The sequence below is a fragment of the Peromyscus maniculatus genome, chromosome 3, assembly GCF_049852395.1.
Source record: "Peromyscus maniculatus bairdii isolate BWxNUB_F1_BW_parent chromosome 3, HU_Pman_BW_mat_3.1, whole genome shotgun sequence".
Lineage (NCBI taxonomy): Eukaryota > Metazoa > Chordata > Mammalia > Rodentia > Cricetidae > Peromyscus > Peromyscus maniculatus.
The window spans coordinates 106,740,825-106,766,154 of record NC_134854.1 but is presented as its reverse complement, the minus strand read 5'-3'; the positions used below and the strand labels follow the sequence as shown (position 1 = coordinate 106,766,154).

At 37.2% G+C, this 25,330-nt stretch overlaps 1 protein-coding gene across 4 annotated transcripts in view; it reads left to right on the top strand.

The window, feature by feature from the left end:
- The window catches only part of Exoc6b (exocyst complex component 6B), a 491,948-nt gene that overhangs the window by 252,225 nt on the left and 214,393 nt on the right, over positions 1-25,330 (top strand). For all 4 annotated transcript variants that reach the window (XR_013049947.1, XM_006991543.4, XM_076567063.1 and 1 more), the window contains 7 exons: positions 11,231-11,314; positions 11,708-11,754; positions 13,466-13,586; positions 17,048-17,119; positions 18,578-18,675; positions 20,886-20,991; positions 24,522-24,631. Coding sequence is in view for 3 of the 4 variants with exons in the window: in XM_006991543.4 (XP_006991605.1) it covers positions 11,231-11,314; positions 11,708-11,754; positions 13,466-13,586; positions 17,048-17,119; positions 18,578-18,675; positions 20,886-20,991; positions 24,522-24,631 (638 nt within the window). In the remaining variant the exon portion in view is untranslated. The remainder of the gene's footprint in view (positions 1-11,230; positions 11,315-11,707; positions 11,755-13,465; positions 13,587-17,047; positions 17,120-18,577; positions 18,676-20,885; positions 20,992-24,521; positions 24,632-25,330) is intronic.

The following is a 25,330-nucleotide window of genomic DNA, read 5'->3' as shown; positions in this document are numbered from 1 at the left end:
CTTGTGGTATGATTGAGCATCCTTTGGGTTTATGCCCAAGAGTGGTATAGCTAGGTCTTGAGATAGATTCCCAATTTTCTGAGAAACTGCCATATTGATTTCCAAAGTGGATGTACAAGTTTGCATTCCCACCAGCAGTAGAGGAATGTTCCCCTTGCTCTACATCCTCTCCGGCATAAGCTGTCATTAGTGTTGATCTTAGTCATTCTGACAGGTATAAGATAGAATCTCAGAGTCATCTTGATTTGTGTTTCCCTGATGACTAAGGATGTTGAACATTTCTTTAAGTGTATTTCAGCCATTTGAGATTCTTAAATTGAGAATTTTTTGTTTAGGTCTGTACCACATTTTTAAATTGAATTATTTAGTTTTTTGATGTCTAGTTTCTTGAGTTCTTTATATATTTAGGAGATCAGCCCACTGTCAAATGTGGGGTTGGTGAAGATCTTTTCCCATTCTGTAGGCTGCCATTTTGTGTCGGTTATATTATTTAATCCTACAAATAGCATCATTTTACAACCCTGACAGTATATATGGATATTTTCATTTTACAGGGGATACAGTTGAGGTAATTTGGACATATTAAATAAATTGCTTATGATCATGTAACTAGGGCTTAAACCAGGGTTCTAACTTATAAGATTAGAACCTGAACTCAAATTCCTTTAGCTATGGGTATTTTAGATTTTTTTTTTTTAGTATTTACTTTGATGAGTTGGAATTATTAAAGCCAATTAAAAAGCACGCATATTTAAAACTGTCTCATATGTAACCACTCAGAAAAAAGGTAATAAGTTTTTTGGCATTCCTTAAAGAAAGAATATGGGAGCAGAGTTGTTTATTTCCAACAATTCTGGGTTAGGGCTAATATTGTGTTGTTTTCATTTGCAAAATTGATTGGGAAGAAATGGCACCTTCTAAATTGCACATGCACTTTTGAAATCACTGTTGCCTGCAGCTAGAGGCTAGGCATCACTTTTTATATGTGCAGGGAACGTTTATGCTTGTTGAGGCAAATATTTTTGGTTGGGATGCATGTTTAGCAATTCATGCCTGTTGTTGAATGTCTCAGTAATTTGCTTCTTTTTATGAATAGTGTAGGACATTGGGCTCTTTCTAGTGTAGAGTTTCAATATTGTTCTAATGCAAGTCTTTTTGATAGACCTAGATGTTACTTTGTCTTGGTAAAATATTTAAAACTGGGATATTCTACTTACTTTTTGTTAATGTTATTGTTGATTCATATAGTTCTACTAAATTTATATAAATTCCATGTATTTCAATTTTGAAATTCATGGAAATTTTCCTTATGGATGAACACCTAGTGTAATTTTTTAAGACTTTAAAAAGATATACAGTCTCTACACTTCCCTGAGATTGGTAAATGGCCACTATGCTAAGTACCAGTGTCCTGTGTTATGTACAAATTATGTACTATCAAATTCTGGCAGAGATTCTGGTGGGGATTAAATGGTAGAGCCACTCTAGAAATCAGCACAATGCTTTTCCAAACTTAAGTAAAACAAAAAGGCTCTATTGGTCATTTATCCCTTCTGGGCTATAATCTATACAAGAATATTTATAGTAGCATCATTCATAATTGTTCCACACTAAGTGAGTGGTTAAATAAATAGTGGATTATTCCTCAGCAATAGAAAGAGAAGCACATTGACTTGTCATCAGCCTGTGAATTTTGCAAGTGAATAAGGCAGTTCTAGAAGGTAATACCTCATAATTCTATTAAAAAGACATTCTAATCTGTTGTCATGTGGTTATATGAAGTGTGCATGCTCATGTGTATGTGTATTCATGTGTGGACGGGCACACGCCTGTGCACGTGTCTATATGTGAGTGTGGAGGCCCAGGCTGACATCAGAAGCCTTCCTGTATCACTCTCCACTTATTCAATGAGGCAGGATCTCTAACTTGAATCCAGAGCTTACTTGCTTTGCTGGTCTAGCTAGTGAGCTAGTCCCAGAGATCCCTGTTTCTATTTCCTGAGTTTGTGAAATTACAGGTGAGCCACCAAGCCCACTGGGCATTTATGTGGGTTCCGGGGATGCAGCCCTCATTCTTGCATGGAAGGTACTTTATTTTCTGAGTCAACTCCCTAACCCATAGTGTAACATTCTTAAAATGATAAAATTAGAGAATGGAGATCAGATTAGTGGCTACCAAGAACTATGTGGTACAGGGTTAGAGGGCAGTCAGAGCTATAAAAGCGAACTTAGGAAATCCTTGTACTTTTGAAAATGTGTATCATGATTATGTCATTGTAAATGTCCTTACACTATGTAACAGTTCTCTAAGATGTTTGCTGTTGCAGGAAACAGGTGAAATGTGGTGGTGTTTTGTCTCTTTTATTGTAACAGTATGCTGATGTAGAATTTTCATGATAGAAAGTTAAACCAAAAGTGCCAGTGGAACATTTTTCTCAACTTTTATATCTCTTGTTTTTCTTATTTCTTATATTATTTCCGTATTTTCCACTTTGTTTACTTTTAGATATTCTGCATATTTTTAAGAGCCAACAAATCTCAGTATGGCAGATTATATATTCTTGGATTTTAAATTTGTTAGTTTCTATACAGCATCTCTGTGTATGTCAGGAGATAAGATTTCAAACAAAACTTCCCAATCCTCACTTAAGTATGCAAATGCTGTGTGTGTGTGTGTGTGTGTGTGTGTGTGTGTGTGTGTGTCTGTGTCTGTGTGTGTGTGTCTGTGTCTGTGTCTCTGTGTTTCTATGTGTGTAATGTGATTTAAAATTTCAGGAGGCACCATGTGTCTTCAGTAAAGCATCCATTGCATTCATTTGTGCATCATAATAATAATGTGTATAACTTAGTTTATAAAGTACTTTGAAGATCAGATTTTGTGCTTCTCCTTCCATTGACTTCCTTGCAGCTATCTTGGGAGTCACTTTGAAGCTGTCTGATTCTTGGTGTATAACATGTTTACATTGCACCGTCTATATTAAAGCCCTTACTTTTCATTTTGAGAACTATTGCCAATCTCTCATTGCCTTCATCTATACGAAGATGGTATTGACTTATTTATATTTTTAAAAGCCACATTTCCCAATTAGTTCTTAAGTAGAGGCCCTATTCATTTTTGACAAATGAAGCAGATTAGGAGGCTTGTTTGGGGGAAGTTTCAACTTTCAAGTTGTAAAGCAACTTAGCATTTTAGAAGATGAACACAAATGAGTTAGGTTATAAGATACTTTCCTTAAAAATTACACTGTGAAGTCAGGTGTTTGTTTAGTTTCTTTGATGATGACCAACTCTGGGAGTAATTTCTTGGAGAGAATGCAGAAATGCCCCATTTCTTTTGGATTTCTTTTGCATCCATTTTTTTTCTAATGAAAAGAATGACTATCCTTGCTTATTGTGTACAGAAAATTCTCTCAGAAATTTTTTGTGTCTTATTGGTCAAACAGTTTGGCTTACCCGCTTCTTACATATCCTTGGTTGTCCCTGTTTGTCAGAGGCCATGTAATAAAAAGATGCGATGTGGGGTGGGGGCAATGTAATTCATATCACACTGTCTTTAAAAGTGTATACTAACTTAGGTTTTAATTGTTCTGTATTTAATTATGTCCTGTACTAAATCTTACTCTTACTAAGTAATTAGTCTATAAAGTGCACAGTTACATACAGATTATTCAGGTTAGGGATTCTTTAGCAAAAGGAACACTTACCTCAAAAGTGAAATTCAAATCTTTGCCTGATCAATTGCCCTAATCATAGAGGAAGTCTGCATTTTTGCTCTAGCCAGGTAAGTAGGTTGTAATTCTAAGCGGTTTGGTTTACTAAGCATGATTAAGACACCCTTCCCTTTGAGGTTTACCCTTTCACTTTAAGGTACAACTGTTTATCATCTTAGGTCAAAGGTTATAAAAAGCAGTCATCAATTAGAGCTTTATTGGTTGTAATTGGTAATGCCCTGAAAGGAGCCAGCTGAACTGAATCTGATAATAAAAGACTCTTTGTGAAAATATTTAATAAATTAACACTCTGTCGTGGGCCAGGGAAGCTAATTATAAAGGCTGAGATTGTTAATCATGATGTTTACATTCTTCAAAAGCACAGACTGCTCCATAATCATTAGACCTTAAGTTTCTTTCTTTTCTATGTTTAAACCCAGAGGGGATGCTCTTCCGTGCCTCCTGCCTGGGTATCGTTGCAGGAGGAAATGCCAAGACAAACACAGATTAAATGGGCATCTGAAAAATAAACAAGACTCTGCCAGAACATCAGACTGCCTCTGCTCTTTCCTAGAAGGGTCAGAAGTTTATGTAGATTCATTTTTGTAGGCTTTTGAATAAAATAAAAAGTGGAGGCATTTGAAAATAATGATATTTTTAGTGATAAATTGTCTACCAGAGCAATTACCCTTTCTTCATAGCTTATTTTCTGAGATGTTTTGACATTGTTGTGGCTTTTGAAAGGCATTTTTCTGACCCATAAAGTAGGTTCCCAGAGTTGTGACACACACCATCCTGACTCCTGAGTGACCTTGCCAGAGGAACACTCTGAATGGGTTTTTACATCTGGGAATGGAATGTTTCTAGATTTAAGCAATAGGGGGCATCTTGAGGTTGTTCTTTACACATGTTCCTGCAGTCTGATCTTTAGGGCAGTTGTAATGAAAGAAACCCTGCTTTGGGCCTGCTGTGCAAATTAGCCATCTGGTGAAGTGTAATATCCCGCTGAACATCATTATGGGGCCCTAGGAAGAGTGCTCCCCTTTACAGATGGACACAAATTAAAATCGCCCTTTAAGGGTTTTTGTTTTTTTTTTTAACTCTGAATAAACCTGTCTACACTTGGTTGCTGTGACAGTTAAAAGAGTGTTCCAGCTGCAGGCGGGGTGGTGAAATTACAGGCTTTGCCCAAATGGAAATATTGCTTCCTGTAGACAAGCCGGAAGAACAATGATGTGCATTTCTCTTCTATTTGCTTCCTTTGTTCTTTGTCTAGGTGTTTTTGTGCTTCTCAGGCTGAGGGTTATTTTCTGTTACAGTGATTAGTAAAAAAGTCTTTCATAGATGGCATACAACAGAAAGAACTGCTCCGTGACTTGTGTAGTCAGCCAACGGCCTAGTCAGAATGTCACGAAAAGGATTTGGGGTCTGTTCTCCTTTGCATACTTCGTAGACATATTGCCCACATGAGGTGGCTTCCTGATGTCAGCTTTTTTCCCTTTCTATACCACTACACAAAGATTCCACTATTGTTTTAAGGCATGAGGCTCAGTAGCTACATGAAATAAGTGTCTGCATGGTTATTCCATAGGATCCATGGAGTATTGTCCTTGCCCTACTGTCAAAAACACTGTCTGTGGCTTTATCTGTCACCTGTGCATATCCTCCAGACACTATAAATCACCTCCAGGTTAGTCATGGTGTCTAACACAATGCAAATCTTTATAAGGAATGGTTAACACTTATTGTTTAGGGAATAGTGAAAAGGAAAATAGCTTGTATGTGTTCTGTACAGACACAATTTTGTGGGTTTTTAAATATTTAAAGGAAATCTATTACATTTATTTACTTTTTTTTTTTTTTGCATGAGTGCATAGACACATGCCACAATGTTGTGTGCTGGTCTTAGCATAGTTTGGGATTCAGTTCTCTCCTTCCTCCATGTGGGACTTCAGGGATTGATCTCAGGTTGTCGGGCTTTAGATATAACACCTGCTGAGCCATTTTACCAGCCTCTTTTTCATTTTGGAATATGTGTGGCCCATAGTTGGTTGAAACTACAGATGCAGAGCCTACATATATGGATGGCTAGGTAGATATGGTATACATTTTTATCTATATGAGCAAAGACATCCATAGAAAGGTTTTTTGTTTGACCTTTCTTTCTTCCAATCCTAGGCCCACACGATCCCAATTGTTTGATGGTACATATTTGTAACCTGTATCTGCAGAATATTTGTTTGAACTTGGTTAGAAGCTGATTTTCCTGCTCCTATATACCTAAACACAGGCCTCAATCATTTATCCACATTGGATGGCAGCATTCATTGTTTGTGTTTCATTCCTGTCTAGGAAAGGACTTAAACACATGGAGAAGAATTCAGGCTTTTCACTTGTGTTTTTATTTTTATTTTTATTTTTATTTTATTTTATTTTTTTTTTTTTTGGTTTTTCGAGACAGGGTTTCTCTGCATAGTTTTGCGCCTTTCCTGGAGCTCACTTGGTAGCCCAGGCTGGCCTCGAACTCACAGTGATCCGCCTGGCTCTGCCTCCCGAGTGCTGGGATTAAAGGCGTGCGCCACCACCGCCCGGCCTATTTTTATTTTTAAACATTTATTCAGTGATTCTGACATTTGTATGGTTGGAGAATATGTGTTTGAGGATAGTTATGTTAATAAAGATGTTGAAGGATGTTTTCTAGGAAGAGTTCAGTAAAAGGAGTATAGTGTGCTGCCACTTCTCTGCAGAAATGTGTGTGAGATGCAGGTTCCCAGGGGATAAATGTAGAGGAGAGCACACCAGTGAGTGCGTGGTAGCCATCACCAAGTGTTGGGACTGTCGGTGGCCATTTCATGTTTCCTAAGTTTTCTAAAAGTCACATTTTACTTTTCTAATTAATAACAATTTAAAACATGATATATAATGTGGAAAACACAAGTAGCAAAAGATTTTTTTAAAAAAGAGAATCATTTCCAGCAGAGTTTGTCAAAGTGCATTATTTCCTGGCAAAATCTAATGTTGATGATTTGGTTTAGGAAACAATCACTGCCATTTACCCCAAGCTTATCTACGTGTATAATTTAATAATAAATATTTAAATGAAAATTGACTTTAGTAAACAGAATACCAAACAAGGTGAGAAGTCTTAACAGCTTGAGACTGTGAAAGGCAATGTGAACACAGAATCAGTGAGTCTTGAGACCTTGATTTTAGGGAAATGTCCTGTTAGTTTTCTGGGGGCTTCTGTCACACTGTAATCAGTTGATGTCTTGTTTCTAAGTTATTTATTTATTTATTTATTTATTTATTTATTTATTTATTTATTTATTTATTTATTTATTTATTCTCTAAAGATACTTTATTTAGCTAGGAGGTGGGCCAGGAGGATCAGTTCATGGCCATCCTCAGCTATATAGTGAATTCTAGGCCAAGCTACGCTATATGAGAGCTTGTGTCAAAACCATACCCTCTCTCCCCCCAGCAAATCAAAGAGATATCTTCTTTAACATACTGTTAGTTTATTAGCACCAGCTAATCACACTATAATAATGCTTGCATGAAGCTTTATCTAGCACACAGGCTTTCTCTATAAGTCACATCATTAGCCTTCATAAGCTTAGGAACACTGGACAACATTTTAATGTTATAGGTAAGAGCCATTTTAAAGGGCAGAATCATGAACAAAAAGCACAAAAATGCAGGGAATGTGGTATTGGAGAGGTCATGAAAGTGATACAGGTTTACAGTATGTGACTGAAACAAAAGGCAGTGTGTTGCCTTGTTTGACCTTAACTAGGAACATGTGTATTGGACAATTTGAAGTTTTAGAAATTCTACACATAGCTGTGAATGTCTATGGACGAGCTATGAGTATTTATTTTGGAGTTATACTAACTTTTAACAAGTGGTGAATTTGCAAGTACAGAGTTTTGCATAATGAAAATGGGTTGTATCCTTTCCCCTTATGTTCCTGTCTTTAAATGAGATTTCATCAAACTTTTGACCCAGGATAGAAATGTGTGAGCTTGTCCTGTTCTTTATCATCAGATCCACTTGTTCATGTGCCTTCTAAATGCATTTCACATCTGTTTTTCTTCTTCTTCTTCTTCTTCTTCTTCTTCTTCTTCTTCTTCTTCTTCTTCTTCTTCTTCTTCTTCTTCTTCTTCTTCTTCTTCTTCTTCTTCTCCTTCTCCTCCTTCTCCTTCTCCTTCTCCTTCTCCTTCTCCTCCTCCTCCTCCTCCTCCTCCTCCTCCTCCTCCTCCTCCTCCTCCTCCTCCTCCTCCTCCTCCTCCTCCTCCTCCTCCTCCTCCTCTTTTTCTGGAGGGAGAGACAGAGTCTTGTCATGTAGCCTAACTTGGTCTTGAGCTCATGACTCTCTGTCATGCTTCCCAGCACTATGACAGTAGGCATGTGCCACTGTGCTATGATTCTCACTGACCTCTTGGAATCTTTTTTCTCTTTCTTCATTCTAGTCTCTATACACCAAGTTCCAAAATGTAGGAAGATCTTCCTGTCATTACAGCTATTGCCAAATAATTGACAAATTCCTGTACCCTTGTCTTTAGTTATCCCTGTACCACACCATGGAGAACTTCCTTTAGATTCTTAGTATGTATTCTGTTTTCTTTGAATCTCAGTGTATGTACTTCTAGGAATATTCTTTTACCTGGCTTACTTTTCTTACTAATTTTTCAATTAGTATAAATTTTAGGTCCCCCCCCCAACATTTTTCTGCCAATAAACTAACCTCTCTCTCCTTTTTCCCCCTCCCTCAAATCTGTAGAATCTGTTAGTGATTCTATGTTTGGAGCTGAAATGAAGCCCTTGTGGTTCATCTAGTGGCCTGTTTCTCAACAGGGAGGCACTCCACTAGTTACTCACACTAGACTGATCAAATACCTACTTCTTGAATTCTGCCTTTAGACACCAAGTTGTCAAAATTGACAGAAAGAATAGAATTATTAAAGGTGAATTATTTAATAGCCACCAGGGAAATCCAACTCACTTATGATAAATTGGGAAATCGGACTTATTAGATAAGTTGTCCCCTTTTCTGTTGAAGGAATATTAGAAAGGAAATGAATTTGATTTGTATATATATATAGAATTTCATCTTGTATATTCTCTATCATTTATAAGAAAGAAATCAAATTAGTGCTTGATGGTCTAATTAAAATGGAGGCTTTTCCTAAATTTACAGTTAAGTGTATCTTGGCTCTGAAGAATGTTAAATATGTAATGTCACACTAGGATAATAAAGGTCATTTAGGGCTGTTAACCTTAAAATGAAAAGCCCTTCAGTGTATACAGCATGTAATTGACATTTAACAGCACCACTATCCTATGAGTTGGTGACAAGTGGGGAATAACTTCAGCAAATCAAATGGCAGTTTCTACTTGTTACTTAATAATTTGAATAATTTCCTTCCTCATTAAAGGTGGATAAATAAAGTGATGAAATAGTCATGCTAATATTTGATTTCATTTTATAGAAAAGAAATACTTGTAGAGACTAATAATCACTTTATCAGTTTAAGATGTTTGTTTTTAAGGACACCAGGCTTAACAGCCATGACCCAGGGGCCAAGTTCACTTTGCTATCTGATTCTAGCCTGTGGACTGAAACTGAGTTTGACATTTTTGACATAAAAAAGTAATATTTCATGACAGGTGAAAATGATGATATTCTTATTTCAGTTTCTCTAAGGAAGGTTCTTGGGTACACGCCACATTTCTTTATGGGTTGTCTGAAGCCATCTTAGCCTTGCAGTGGGATGAGTGAAGCAGCTGCTGGTCAGCCTGGAGGAGCACTTGTCCTCCTCTTTACAGAAGCTGCGTTATGTCTGTGTGGTTGTGATTTAAGTTAGTTTCCTCAGTTCAGGTAGATAATAATATAACAGAGAAGTCATGCTGAATAAGCCTTCTTCAACTTCTGAGGTGATGGAAGAAAACACCCTAGATAATTGCCCGAATAGAGACTGCAAGAGCCGCACAGTGCCTTCTCTTTACCGCCTCGTTCATCTTGTTTCTTTTGAAAGAGTAAGCCCTTGTGTAAATGAGAGCTTCATAGTTCGTTAAGCCCATGTAGCAGCTGCACAAGGCTGACATCTCCACAGATGAAAAGGATGCTGCACAAGTGCAAGTGCAAACTGAGTGAGTGGACAGTGAGACTGAAATTAGCAGCAAGGCTCAGAGCAGTTCCATGGCAGGAAGGGCAGAACCACAGTTAGAATGTAGCCACCTGGCTCTAAAGCAGTGCTCTTGGTCTCTGTGGGATCTTTCTGCTTGTTTCACTGATTGAGAAAAGTCTTAGGTTAAGAACATTTAGTCACAATGGGGCATGTTATTACAAAACCCTCTCAATTTGTACTATTTTTCCAAAGCCACTGTATCAAGTACCACAAACTATATGGCTTACAGCAACAGAAATTTGTTCTATCCCAGTTCTGGAAGCTTGAATTACAAATTAAAAGCATTTTGGCATCTTAGAGGCCACACTCTCTTTGAGACTATGGGAAGAATCTTCTTTATTTCTTCCTGATATCTGTGGGTCCCAGCAGTTCTTGCTGTTCTTTGCTTAAGTCTGCATTGACCCACCTCTGCCTCTTTCAGCACATGCCATTCCCCCTGTGTCTTTCTGGGTCTTTTTTGGGGGGGATACCAGCCATAGTGTACTAAGTTCCATCCTCCAGCAGGCATGATCACACAATTGGATTGATCACATCAGAATTATTGCTTGTTCCAGCTAAAGCGTTTAGAGATTCTGGGAAGGGTGTGGGTTTGGAGGAGATACTGATCAATCCAGAACAGAGTTTGTGAGTGTAGAGCTCATGAGCCAGATATTTTTCTGAGCACCACTCGTGTTGAGTTCAGAAAACCTATCCAGTGTGTCTCCCAGGAGAGCTGTGAATGTGGCCAAACACATTTGCCATGTCAGAGTGTCAAAAGGCTGGACACCCCTGCCTGGGGAAAACTGGAAATTGTATATCAAGAATATTGAGGGATCGTCTCTTTTGTTCTTGTTCTGTCCCTTCTTGGTAAGACTCCATCTGAGAAAAGGATTTGTCATCCTCAGCTCTCGCCTTTCCCACTTTCTGTTGGTCCTTTGGTCATGAATGATTTGAAAGCTGGCTTTCATTCTGGGCATTTTTCCTTCTGGAATGTTCTATTTGTTTTTGAAGAGACATTTTTCTTGCTTACTATAACATTTTAAGGTTGCTTGTTTTACCCTCATTTTTGTGATTTTGTGATTATTGACTCAGAAACCAGCCTTGGTGTGCTGAAGCTTGCGTTCTGACCATGTCCTTGTAAAGGTCACTTCTGTCTATACTTCAGGGTTTTGTGATTAGGTTCAATAAGTGGTCATAGTTGCTTTTATAATCTGTGGTTATTGTCATTATTACAATAGGAGGTCTTGAGATATATGGCGTTCTTCAAACTATACACCTGAAGTCTACTCTTTTCTTTTCAATTTCAAGGATATTGGTCCAGTTATATTATTTCCTCTTGTTTGTTTTACAGGGTGCCCGAGAAACATTTGAAAATTATTACCGAAAACAGAGACGAAAACAGGCTCGTCTGGTGCTCCAGCCTCCATCAAACATGGTAGGCTTGCTGCCTGCACTTTCTATACTTTTACCTTTTTCTTCCTGGTAGCTGACTGTGCATGCATGCATGCGTCTGTGTGTCTGTGTCTGTGTGTATTTATGCATGTGCACCTGCCTACATGTGCTTGCTGTCATTCTGACACAACTTTGGTAGATGTGCCTTGAAGTAAGAATGGCAGTCAATGTTTCTTGACTGTTATATGCCGTTCATTATTCTAAGTTCTACATATGTATCAGGTCAGTTCATTTCCATTGTTAACATGTAGAATTGTGGCATTATCATTATGTTTACTTCGTAGTCTATGAGATTAAGCTTCCTGAGAATAAGTGACTGATTTTCGCATCTTAAAGTAATAACACAGAAACAGTAACTTTGCTTTTTTTATTGCAGCATGAAACTTTAGATGGCTACAGGAAGTATTTCAATCAAATTGTAGGGTAGGTACATATTTAAGTTTCTATATTTAATTTATAAGACTTACAAAAGATATATCTTTACTTGGGAAAATGTCCCCCATTCTTCTTGGTAATTTCGAAAAAAAAAAAAAGACTTAGTTTTTATTTTCTTATAATTTAGAAGGATCATTTTCTGGGTCATGGTAACATATACTTGTAAGTCAGTGCTTGAGGAAGTTGAGAAAGGAGGACCATCCTGGGCCCCACAGAGATATGGTATTTCAAAAGCAAGCAAACACACAAACCATGAAAGGTACCTCTTACTGGTTTCGGCATTATATTCTTGGAGGGCACTTTTGTGACTAAATAAATGAAAATTGACTCATAATGTTATTATAATTGATGTTTTGTTTCTCCATTCTTTGTTCCAACATGGAGTGAGATAATCAGCCACATTGTCAGATTTTTTCCAGAGAGTAAAATATTTTAGGACTAGAAGAATTTGGCAACTCTGTCACAACTATTTGGCTCTGTGCCAGTCTGAAAACAGCTATGTATGATTCAGAAATCTGTGAGTAAGAGTATGTTACATTAACACAACCTTTATTAAACTGGTTGCCACCAGTCTGATCCCACAGGATGGGATGAAGTGGTTGTTCTCATTTAGAGTGGACCTAGTAGCGTGGAATTAGGATTACTGAATAAAGACCCCCCTAGTCAAGCAGCTTGTTCCAACTATGAGATGGCAACTGTGTGTAAAAGGAAGGCAACAGAATTTGATTCTTTCACAGAGCTTGCCTGCACACTACTTCCTCCTTCCCTCACTTTTTCGCTAGCTTTTCTTCTTTCCTCTCTTGCTTTCTTTCATCAGATTCATATTGCTTCAGTTTCGTGAGTAACTTTCATTATGCCTGTCATTGAAGGTTAAGGATGTAGCTACTCTAGAGTGCTTGCATGGGTTTGATCCTCAGCACTGCATACAACAAGGTGTGGTGGCACACACCTATAATCCCAGATTTGGGGAACACGGGGGCTGGAGGATCAATAGTTCAAGGTTATCTTTGGCTATACAGGCAGTTTAAGGCCTACCTAAGGTACATGGGACATGAGAACTTGGTGTGTTTGATTTTTTGGTAATTTAAAAATATGCTAATTGAGTTTTCTTTTGATTTGAATTAGCAGCAAGGTAACTGAAGATATATTTTAAATGCAAAATAAGCCACAACAAGGAAATTCAAAACATAAGTTTATAATTAAAAAAAAATATCCCAGTGTGAGTTTTTATTTTGAGGCAAGGTCTCATAAAGTTACTTTTAAACTCATTTTGTAGCTTAGGCAAAGCTTGCTTTAGCCTCCTGAGTTACTGGGGTTATAGGCCAGATTTTGGGAATTATTGTGATGTGTTGTGTTGAATTCTTAAAAATTTATAAATTCTTCTTAAAATTACTTTCTTGAGGTGTATTGTGTTTTAAAACTACATTGGAAGTAGGCTATATGAACTGTATATATTTTCTTCTTTTAAATTGTTGGTCTGTGTGGTTGACATTCATTAGAAATGAAACTTCATTCTTGATAGAGTGTCTAAGATATTTATAGGATTGTAGATACATGCTCAATATATCAAGTAATTTCATTTATGATAATGAATAGCTTTCTTCAGAAAAAAATTATTCTCTTTGAGTTAGGTGGCAGTGGTCAAGATATAACAACTGTAACCTCTGACATCTGTGCTTTCTTTTTTTCCCAATCTCAGCTTTTTTGTGGTTGAAGATCACATTTTGCATACAACCCAGGGCTTAGTGAATAGAGCCTACATTGACGAACTGTGGGAAATGGCACTTTCAAAGACCATCGCAGCATTGCGCACCCACTCGGTATGTACGATGCCCCAGGAAGTGCTTACTTATACTGAGAATCTGCATACTGTTTGGTGTTGCACTAATTTCAAGTTGACATATATCTCTTTGGCAACCCCTATTTGGAGATTGTGAAAGTGGTTCATTTAGATTTCTGAATTTTGTAACACTGAGCTTGCCTTGTTGATGCTGTCTGCAATAAGAAACAGTCACTCACGTCTGTCCATAATTCTTTTTGTGTCTAGTAGTATTCTGTATATTTCAGATACTTCATTCTCATTGAATACAAAGTGACATATTATCATTAGTACATTGTTCTGTGCTTTATATTTATTCATTCAGAAAATACCTCATGTGCTATACACATTTATACATATAGCTAAAGGATTGTTGTAGTATGTTAAGCTCTTTGCTTCTAGCTCTGCAATCAGCCTTCCTCTCTGCTTGCGTAGGCTGAGATGTCTAGGCATTTGCTGGCCAACTACCTGTTAAACTTAACTCATAGAAGGCATTAGAGGCAGGATAGTAGACAATTTACTAAAACTTTTAAAAAGTCAAATTGTCTTGTTGCTGGCTGCTCATCATTCCTTGAACAGTTGTCCATGATAGTCCTTCATTGTTCCTGTTCCTTGTGCCTGTAATGCTACTTTATTGATATTTGCATAAAATAAGACTTATGTAATCTATAAGTTTAATTTAGTGCCAGTCAGTGTCACAGTAGTTTTATTATTGGCAGGGTGGGTACCTTACAATTGAATATATTATATTTTAAGCCAACAGCAAGTAAGAGCTTAGCAGTTATAAAGAGAAAGCTTATCAATTAAAAAACTACAAGTGGAAAAACATGGAAAGAGATGAAAATGATTGTCATTGAAGTTAGAATGTTTTTCCTAAGTGGGAATAATGAAGTTCTGGTGAGCACACCTGAGAGGTTCTTGCAAGCAGTTAGTACTCACTCAGACTGGTACAATTGCAATTACAGCCATTACCTTTTTTGTATATGTTCTATTTATAACATGAAAGGATATAAAGCAAAACAAAAAAAATAATGGAAAGACACCAAAAGAAAGCTGAATCCAAGATAAAAATAGTTCTTTGGAAATTTATGAGCATCAGTAGAGAAATTTAATTCAAAGACTAAGGCTGCATGCCATTTCATGGTCAAGAAGACAAAGTCAAACTTTATCCCATAGTCACAAAGAGGTGGGAAATAGGAAAGGAATAGCTAGGAAACATGGATTATAACAGAGACTTTGGAATATAGCTGATTGAGATTGAGAAAATAACAGTGTCCAACAAGGGGCCTGTAGTAATAGAATAGTAAAGTGGAAAGGATTCATTGAGTGACAGCAAATTCAGGTAGACATACATGCAGATGCTTTATCATGCTTATCACATTAATTAGTCCGATAAAAGGTGAGTTGCATCCAGAAGTATTTAATGGACACTTCAGGTTATTTCAAGTAACAGGTTTGAATGCCCACTTCAAGGTAATTAAAAGATCTTATCCAATAAAACACATGGAAGGAAATTTGGGGAAAATTAGAAACATATAAATAGTAAACTTAAAATAAGGTGACTTGAGTAGGTCCATTTATGTCAATAACCCAGGAAATGTAGGAAAGCTAGACCATGACAGTGCCTTGGGCAGTTTTTTTTTCATAATAAACTTCTTCATGATTTATTATTCATTCGGCACTTAACTGAAACAGTATATATATACACACACACACATATATACACATCATTGCCCTTTTTTATGTTATCATTATTAAATGGGTAAATGATTCTTTTTATTCATTTTTCTTTATTAAGAAATTTTCTACTTACTCCACATACTATCCACAGATCTCCCCTCCTCCCTCCTCCCACCCCCAGCCCTCTTTCCCAAGCCACCCCGCATCCCCATATCCCCCAAATAGAGTTCTCCCATGGGTAGTCAGCAGACCCCAGCACACTGAGCCTAGGCAGGTCCAAGCCCCTTCCCACTGCACCAAGGCTGTGCGAGGCATCACACCATAGGCACCAGATTCCCAGAAGCCTGCCCATAGACCAGGGACAGATCCCGATCCCCCTGCCTGGGTAACCCCCAAACAGTTTGAGCCAAACAACCGTCTTCTGTATCCAGAGGGCCTAGTCCAGTCCCATGGGGGCTCCACAACCACCAGTCCACAGTTCCTGGGCTTTCACTAGTGTGACCAATCATCTCTGTACGTCTTCCCATCATGATCTCGACGTCCCTTGCCTGCAGAGTCCCTCCTCTCTCTCATCAATTGGATTCCTGGAGCTTAGCCTGATGCTTGGCCATGGATCTCTACATCTGCCTCCATCAGTCACTGGACAAAGGCTCTATGATGACAGCTAGGTTATTTGCTAGGACAGTCACCAGAGTAGACCAGTAGTGCCTTGGGCAGTTTTTATATAAGGAGAAGCAAACCATGTAGAAAACAAAGAAGAGCTTCAAGTAGGAGGATTGGGGCTATTTTGTATTGGTATTAATTTTGACACCAAAAAGAAAAGGGGTCTTTAGAAGGGATGGTATACATAGAAGAAAAACATATGGTTTTATGGGGACATTGAATATACTGACATCAGATCCTGGGAGGTCACATGGAGAACAAATAACAAAGTTATAACTGAGGAAATTGGAATATCAGAATTTGAAGAAATTTTAAATTAATAGCATATATTCTTTAATCTTCATGTGGATACTGTCTTCGAGGTCAGCTAAGTAATCAGATGTGTACATGCAAGGTTATATGTGGTACTTATTAGCAATTTTTGTTTCCTATTTATTTATGCTTATTTTGTATCCCTTGTACTGCTATTCAATTCCTTTTTCTATTGTATAATTATGCTTACCTAAGATGCCTGCCTTACTGATTCCATGTTTATCTGGTTTGAATGATCAAATCTTCATGTCTATTTCACATCACCAGTTTGTCACTTTGAATTTTCTTCATTTCATTTTATTACATAATTATTGGTTATTTGGCATTATTTTTTATAGTGTCATCAGTGCAGTGTTTAGTCAAGTTATTTTCAGTCTTTTGTATTTTCTAATATTTGCATATAAAGAAAGATAAACAGTTATTTTGAAAATAGCTTTAGGCACATGTCACAAGTTTTCATACAAAGGATTTCATTATTGCTAAATTTTAAAATAATTTATCCATTTTGGTTTCTTTTAAAATTTTTGTATTTTAGTTTATTGATTGCTGAACCATCTTATTGGCCCCATTTTTGTTCTTATTTAAAGAATTTCAAAATGTGTTTCCATGTGTTAAAGATATAGATAATCTTACTGAACCCTGCCTCCTTAGTTCTTCTCTAGTTGAGTCTGCTGTTGTTAACTTGTACTAGGAAATGGTTAGATCCCTCCAGTAAGTGCCTTTACCAGGTGGTGCATTAGACAGTGTCATAAATAAAAATGTAATTTTTTCATGAGATATTTTTTTCCCTTTTTCCATTTTCATTAGTCCTACTGTTCGGATCCAAACCTTGTGTTAGATTTGAAGAACCTCATTGTACTTTTTGCTGACACACTTCAGGTATGTGCATTATTGACACTTGCTTTTCTAGAGTAGGATCCCACAGCTAGGAATCATTGTGTACTCACCTAAGCCTGGCTCACTCCTTTGAGTTTTTAATGTTTATTGTTTTCCTAGAGCTAGATCTTTCTACTTCTTTATAACAATCATCAGGGTTTTATCTTGATCACTTATTGTCTCTTAAATAGTTCCTATTCCTTTTTTCTCTCAGAGAAAAAAATTGCTTGCACCATTTGAAAAATTAGACTTTTAAGTGTCTGTAATTGCACTATAGCACCATGTACCTTGTAGTGTATTCTACTGCCATCTTTTTAGTGATGGTTGGTTTGAGCCACATTAGAGTAGCATTAGGTGTTAGTGCAATGGTAGCAGCTGCACTCTCTCTCTGTCCTTGGAGAATTGCTTTGGGCAGTAAGTTACCATATGGGCAACTCACCTGAGAGTATATATTGATTTAAATTTTTATCATTTTCTTTTTTATGACTGACCTAGGAATTTTGATGTGTATCTTTGAATTTTTGAGAGCTAAACACTAGATATTAGGTAGAGATGAAAAATTCTGATGTCATTTTTTCATTATTTAAATAATGAAACATCTTTTAGCACTTAATCTTTTGTTTATTTAAAAGGTCTTTTTTTTGAATGTTTACTTTTTTATTAAACCAATCAGGGTGATACATTTTCATTGTATTCAAAAAGATTATTCCACAACATTTCCTCCTTTTTGTCCAAATTACAAAGAAAGGTTTTAACTCTAACATAGTAAAACTAGATACAATAAGAACAATTATCAGGTAAAAAATTACATTTATAGTCTCCAGTCCATTTGTATTTCGCAAAATCAGAGAAAATACTCCATTGTCTGTTCTTTCTTTGTGAATCTAAAGTTTTATACCTAAACCATTTTTTTTATCACAGCTTTATTACCAATTGAAAAATATCTTTTTAGACCTTAGAACATTTTCTTTCTTTCCTTTTTTTTTTTTTTAGATACTTAACTTAAGCTTTTATGCCTCTCCTTTTATATCTCTTTTGTTAATTTTTTTAATTTGGTGAGAAAGAAAACTATAACTATAACTATATCATATTCAACTACATTAGATACCTGAAAAGGATAAAATATTACTTGACTAAACAGGAAGTGTAGAGCAAACAACTTCCAAAACTATGAAATGACAGAGACATCTGGCTACCTGGACACGTACCTCAGAATTCCTCTGTAACATTGTGGCATCCATCTTCGGCCTACAGGTCTAAAATATCTGGCAGACTTTTGTGTAGCAGGAATTTGGAAGGACTGCCCTACCTTGTCATGGCAAACTTTGACAGTTGTCTCCTTTTGTGTCCTGCTTGTCCAAGTTGGACAACATTCTATCAGCAGTTGAGGCAAGGACAGTTTCTTCCCCAAATGGCTAGCTTTTGTAAAAGGTCTTTTAAAACAAACCTATTTCCTTTCAGGTGTATGGTTTTCCTGTGAATCAACTTTTTGATATGCTTTTAGAAATCAGAGACCAATATAGCGAGACTTTGTTGAAGAAGTGGGCAGGGGTTTTCAGGTAAGAGGCTGCAGTTGTTTCTATGTTCCTGTCCTCCCCTGCCCTATGCAGATGCACCTTTGGGGGAGCTAAACAAGACTTTACAGATATAATGAGCACCAAGAACATGTGGCTTATGTTTCTCTAACTCCTCCAATTTATGATCCAGAATTCTCATGAGTTGTAATGATTTGCAAAATAATCTTCCAAGGTATTCTGTGTCAATATATTAGTACCTGCTGTCTTGGGAAAGCCCCATAGCCTGTTTGTTATGTTTGTTTCCTTAAGTAAAGGCAGATTTATTGGTTCATCCAGATTATCTTGTCTTTTTACTCTGTTTTGTAGTTTTTGTTTTTCCTGAAGATTATACTTAGTTTGGTAGTGGTAGTTAAGTTATCACAGATAGTATGACCTTAGAAAAATGTTTTGTTTTATAGACAGAGTCTCTTGTGTCCCAGGGTGACCTTGAGCTCCTGGTCTTCCCTCCTCCACCTTTTAAGTGCTGGAATTATTGGTGCATTATAGTTGGTCTGGCTCATTTTTTGAGCCATTCACTTTTGGATAACTCATGTTATCTCTCTTCATTATTCTTCATAAGCAGAGAACTGGCTTATTGCAGTCCATATCTGAAGCATGTTATTTAAGTAGTTATTGCAACATACATGCAATAATGGGAAATTATTCTGGAACATTTCCTCCTAGCACAGTACTCTTGGGACTGTTTTCTTGGTGCACATTTCTTGTCTTCTCATTTCATTTTCTTCTTATTTTAAACCTGTCCTCTAAAAGAAGAAAGACAGCTATCTTCTTTTTTTTTCCTTTTTCCTTTTTATTTTTTATGGAGCTGAGGACCGAACCCAGGGCCTTGTGCTTGCTAGGCAAGCACTCTACCACTGAGCTAAATCCCCAACCTCTATCTTCTTGTTTTAATCTTAATTTAGTGCTTGAAATCTTAGTCACAGCAATACAGCAAGAGAAAGAAAAAGAGGAATACAAATAGGAAGGGAAGACTAAAATTATCCCTATTTGCAGATGATATGATTCTATACTTATAAGATGTCTGGACTCCACCAGAAAACTCTTAGAACTATTAAACACCCTCACAAAGTTGCAGGACATAAATCAATATACAGAAGTAGGCAGCTTTTCTATATTTTAAGATCAAGCATGCTGAGAAAGAACTCAGGATAACAATCCCATACATCATTTGCTGTATCCTCAAATATACATAAAAATAGAAAAGAAACCTAGGAATCAACCTAACCAAGGAGGAGAAAGACCTCCACAATGTAAAGGATGGACTCTGAAGAAGTTGAAGAGACACTGGAGGACCTCCCATGCCCTTGGGTCATTGCCCAAAGTAACACACAAGTTCAGTCAACCCTCTTTGGAATCCCAGACTCGCCTCTCCTTCAAGAGTTCTTCTTGCCAGTTGCTTGTGTCCTCTTGTCAGCTTATCTCATTTTCAAGTTTACTTTTAAACCTTCACTCTCATCTTTTAATCTTACTCTTCACAGTTCATGAGCATAACATTATTTATTTCAATTCATACATATATTAATGTAAATGTATACACTTCTGGAATCCAGATGTATCTAATGCTAATAATTGCTTTTATGGTAGGATTATCTCTGCAGGCAGTACAGACAGGAATAGCCACAGCATTCTGTGATTTAATGAGTTTGTGTTTGGATTTCATATGAAATTTTCTGCTTTCAGAGAACTCTTAATATACTCAAGGAGAGAGAACTTATTACTGATTAGTACATAGCAGAAGACAGAGGAGAGAGAACATAGCATGGATTAATTATTAGAAGTTATTTTTCCTCTCTGACAGTTTCCTAAGTTAGAATACACTAGTACATAATTAAAACTATGATTATGATCCAATATATCTTACTAAAATGATCAACTCCAATATTCTATTCTCATTTACATCCCACTTGCCTTTAATTTTCTGCCCATTTGTAAATCACAGACACTAGAAGGTCATGTTTATAGTTGTGTTCCACTTGTTTCAGAGCTTAGTTTCTCTCTGATTTTTTTTTAAATGTCCAAACCAAAATGGCTGCATTGTAGGAGTGTAGTAAGGATGGGGAGGGTTTTTTTTGTTTTTTTTTTTTTTTTTTGAAGTTGTGGTAAACATATAATCATTAAACTGTCTCAGAAAAAGCCTCTGTGTTTAAGCAACCCTCCTCTCTCCTTCCCCCCGCCTTTTCATTTTTTTATAGAACCATACTTGATTCTGACAACTACAGTCCCATACCAGTAACGAGTGAAGAGACATATAAAAAGGTTGTAGGACAATTCCCATTTCAAGATACAGAACTGGAAAAGGTAAGGGATGTATTAAAATAAAATTCTCACTTTCTCTTTTTTCACTAGATTAAATTTCTCTGAACCTGAGATACTTCAGGTCAGTAGATTTTAAAACACTTTCAAATAATTTCTTTTGAGTCTTAGATGTACAGAATTACCTCATTGGGAATCTGTAAAAGGCTTTGAGGTCCTACACATCTTTAGAGTTTGTCAAATCCCTGGAGTAATGCAATTTGGTTCAAATTTGAATTCTTAATTTTGTTGTAGTGTTCAAATAGTTTCTTCTAAAACCAGACATTTAAATTTGCTCTCTTTGGTATAATTCTATTGTTTTGACAGTGCAGTGAGTGGTTTCTCCCCACCAAAGTTACAGTGCAGAGGAGTTTTCCTTAATCAGCCCCTTTCTACCCAAGCTCTCTGCTGTACTTAAGCCCTGCACATGAAAAATGTGAAAGTACAGGCTCAAGTATTGTCTTTTGATGTTTATGAAATCACAGACACTTGGAATCATGTGGTTCCATGGCACATTCATCCCTGGGGAAAGACAGGGCAAGAGCTCATATAGTGTAGGAACCTGGAGGTAGCAGCTGATACAGTGCAGCTTACTGGCTTGCTCATTTATGGTTTGCTCAGCCTGTTCTCTTACATCATCCAGCAGCACCTTTCCAGGGGTGGCATCACCCACAGTGAGCTGGGCTCTCCCAATCAGTCATCAGTCATCAGTCAAGAAAATGACCTACAGCATTGCCTGTAGGCCAATCTTATGGATGCATTTTCTCTATTAAGTCTGTATATGCCCCTAGTTGGCATCAAGTTGACATAAAAACTAGCCAGTACAGTTGGCCCTTTGTCAACTTGACACACAAACACATAGCTTATTAAGGCATAACTTTTTATTTCCTGTTTATCTCCCCAAATTGCATATTAATATCAGTATCACAGTATAAAACATTTCAAATTTTAAAACTTCTTCAGTCTTTTTAAAAAAAATTCAGACACTTTAAAATTTCAGTCTCTAAAATATCTAAAGTCTCTTTCAAGTTCAAAATTTCTCTAGAATAGCCAACATTCCTCTGAAATGTCCAAAATATCTGTAAAATTACAATGTCTCTCAACTGTGGACTTCTGTAAAATCGAAAATAAGTTAAATACTTTTTACTCTAAGAAGGAAGAACCAGGGCACAATTGTAATCAAATCAAACCCAAAATTCAACAGTGTAAAAAGGTCAGTGCTTGATGTCTTCAACTCATGATCCTCTGGGCTGCAAAGGGTCAGGAATACTTCTTTTTGGCTCTGCACTCTGTAGTATACACAGTTTGTTTCCTAGGCTCAGGCTAGCTTTACTCCACTGCTGCTGCCTTCCTTGGTGGTTGTTCCACAGTAGTGGCATCTCCAAAATGTTGGTGTATTTTTTGAAACTAGACTCTTTCCTGCAACCAATAGCTTCCTCTGAGCTCTCTAGGGGACTCTGTCCCTGCCACATGCTGCTAAGCCTCAATGTCACTCCATGACCCCTTCAATCCTGAGTCTTCAACTTCAGTTGAGGTGTCACATTCACCATTTACATCTCCTGACCTCTCATGCCAAACCATAGCTGCTCTCTGTTAACTTTCGTGCCTTAAAAATCCATACCACCTGGAGGACTCTTACACAGTACCAAGTTCAGCTGCCAGCATGAGACGCAGCCTTGGTTTCCCCTGGGCCACAGTCTCTATGTGCTTTAATGAGTCTTTCTCTGTCCCACCAGCCAACTCTCAAATAAGACACGGAATTAATTAGTAAAGCTTGGCCTATAGCTTAGGCATGTTCCTAACTAGCTCTTATAACTTAAATTAACCCATTTATATTAATCTACATTTTACCGTGTGGCTTTTTGCCTTTCCTTCATTCTGCATGTCTGACTCCCTCCATATCTCGTTGGTGTCTCCCCTCTCTATGTCTCCCGTGCACCTAGATCTCCTTCCTTTCTCTTCCCAGAAATCCCACCTATATTTCCTTCCTACCTATTGGCCATTCAGCTTTTTATTATGCCAATCACAGCAATGCACCTTCACAGTATACAGATAGCCCACAACAATGTGCTGACCCTGAGAAAATACTCCCAGATTTATGTCCTCAGTGGTGCTGGTCTCTTCTTAATCATCACTGATTTGTAGGCTCTAACTAACCAGCATCAAGTGTCCTGGTCAAGCAAAGGTTTTGCTTAAGTAGTTCTGGTCTCTTTTAACTACAATTGATTCTTCAGCCCCAGCTGACTAGAACCACAGGTTCTTTTTTTTTTTTAAAGATTTATTTATTTATTATATATACAGTGTTCTGTGTGCATGTACACCCACAGACCAGAAGAGAGCACCAGATCTCATTATAGATGGTTGTGAGCCACCATGTGGTTGCTGGGAATTGAACTCAGGACCTCTGGAAGAACAAGCAGTGCTCTTAACCTCTGAGCCATCTCTCCAGCCCCCAAATCACAGGTTCTTAAAGCTCAAGATATCAGATTGCTCTGCTAGAGTCTTTAAGGTGGTCTCAAACTTCCCTTTGAAACTTCTCAAGCCAAAACTCCATCTTTGCATTGCTTTCAACATTCTTAACTACTAAGTTCCCACAATAGCTTATTAAGCCTCAAATACCAAATGACTTTTCCAGTCCAAAGGTCCAGAGTCCTTCCATGGTTCTCTAAATAACATGTGGTCAGATCTGCCTCAGTCATACTCCACAACCTAGTACCAGTTTTTGACTTAGGATTTCTATTGCTATGATGAAATACCAGGACGAAAAACAATTTGGGAGAGGAAAGATTTATTCTAGCTTAGAACTCTCAGGTCTCAGTGCATCATCTAGAGAAGTCAGGGAAGGAACTCAAGGCAAGAACCTGGAGGCTGGAACTGAAGCAGATGCTATGGGAGACTGCTTTTTACTGGCTTGCTTGCTTAGCTTGTTTTCTTATACCACCCAGGACTACCTTCCTACAGTGAGCTTGGCCCATCCACATCAGTCATGAACCAAGAAATGCTTTAGGCCTGGAAAGATGGTTCAGTGGTTAAAAGCACTGTGGTTAAAAGCACTCTTGCAGAGGACCCTAGTTCGGTTCTAAGCACATAAATGGCAGGTCACAACCACCTGTAACTCCAGTTTCAGGGTGTCTGACACCCTCTTCTAGTCTTCCTAGACATTGAAAGTACATGGTGTGCATGCATACATGCAGGCAAAACTCACATGTACATAAACTAAAATAATAAATAAATAAAAATATTGTAAAGAATGCCCCACAGCCCAATCCTATGGAGGCATTTTCTTGATTAAGATTCTTTCTTCCCACATTCACCTTGTTTGTGTCAAGTTGACATAGAAACTAGTCAGCATACTTGTCTTATTCTTTAAAGTGTCAGAAATCTCTTGGAAATTTTTTTTTAACTTTTTAACAGTTTGATACTGTTAAGTCAGTACTTCACAAAGTAGGACAAAGTTTGTTTGTTTGTTTGTTTTTCATTTTCAGTTGTCTTCAATGGATTTAGTGACTTGCTTTCATTAATCCTTGCATTTACAGCAGCCATTTCCCAAAAAGTTTCCTTTCTCTGAATTTGTGCCAAAAGTTTACAACCAGATTAAAGAATTTATCTACGCCTGCCTGAAGTTTTCAGAAGATCTTCATCTAAGGTATAACAGAAGACACTGGGAACCAGTCCAGTGCTGAATTTGTTACTTTCTCTAAAATATATACTGTGTAAAATGTTTGTTATTCATTTAATTATGATTTTGGAAGCCTTGGTATAGGCTTTCACTGTGGAACACTGCTTTTTATAGTTATGATGGAAGGGAAAAGCTTTTGAATAATGTAAAAAAAATATATTACATTTTAAACAATATCAGCAAAAAATTCCTGAAAGTTGTAGTTTAACTTACTCACTAGATAAAATTTTATAGTGAGAATGGAGCTGTAACCTAGTCTTTGGAAACAGTAGTGTTTCTCTGCTAGTGTGCTGTCTTAAGCACAGGCTTCTTTGTTTCTTTGCTCATTTATTGGTTTAGTCTGTATATCTTTTGGCAACTATCTCGTTAGATGCTGTTTAGTAGTAAGACATTAAGAAGCTAAAAGGAAGACCTTTATCTCCAAGGAGGATTTTACCTACCTGAGGACCTGAATAGCTAATATTAAGTGCAGCACAAATTCAGGATATGCACAGCAGTCACACTGCTCAACACTCCATCTTTACCTACACTTGATCAATTTACCAAAAGAATGAATGAACAGAACATATCATGTGTCAAGCTTTTCTGAAATAAGTATAATTAGGAATTGGGTTGAATCATTTCTTTATAACCATTTACTACTTTGGGTTGAACATAGGTCTTCTG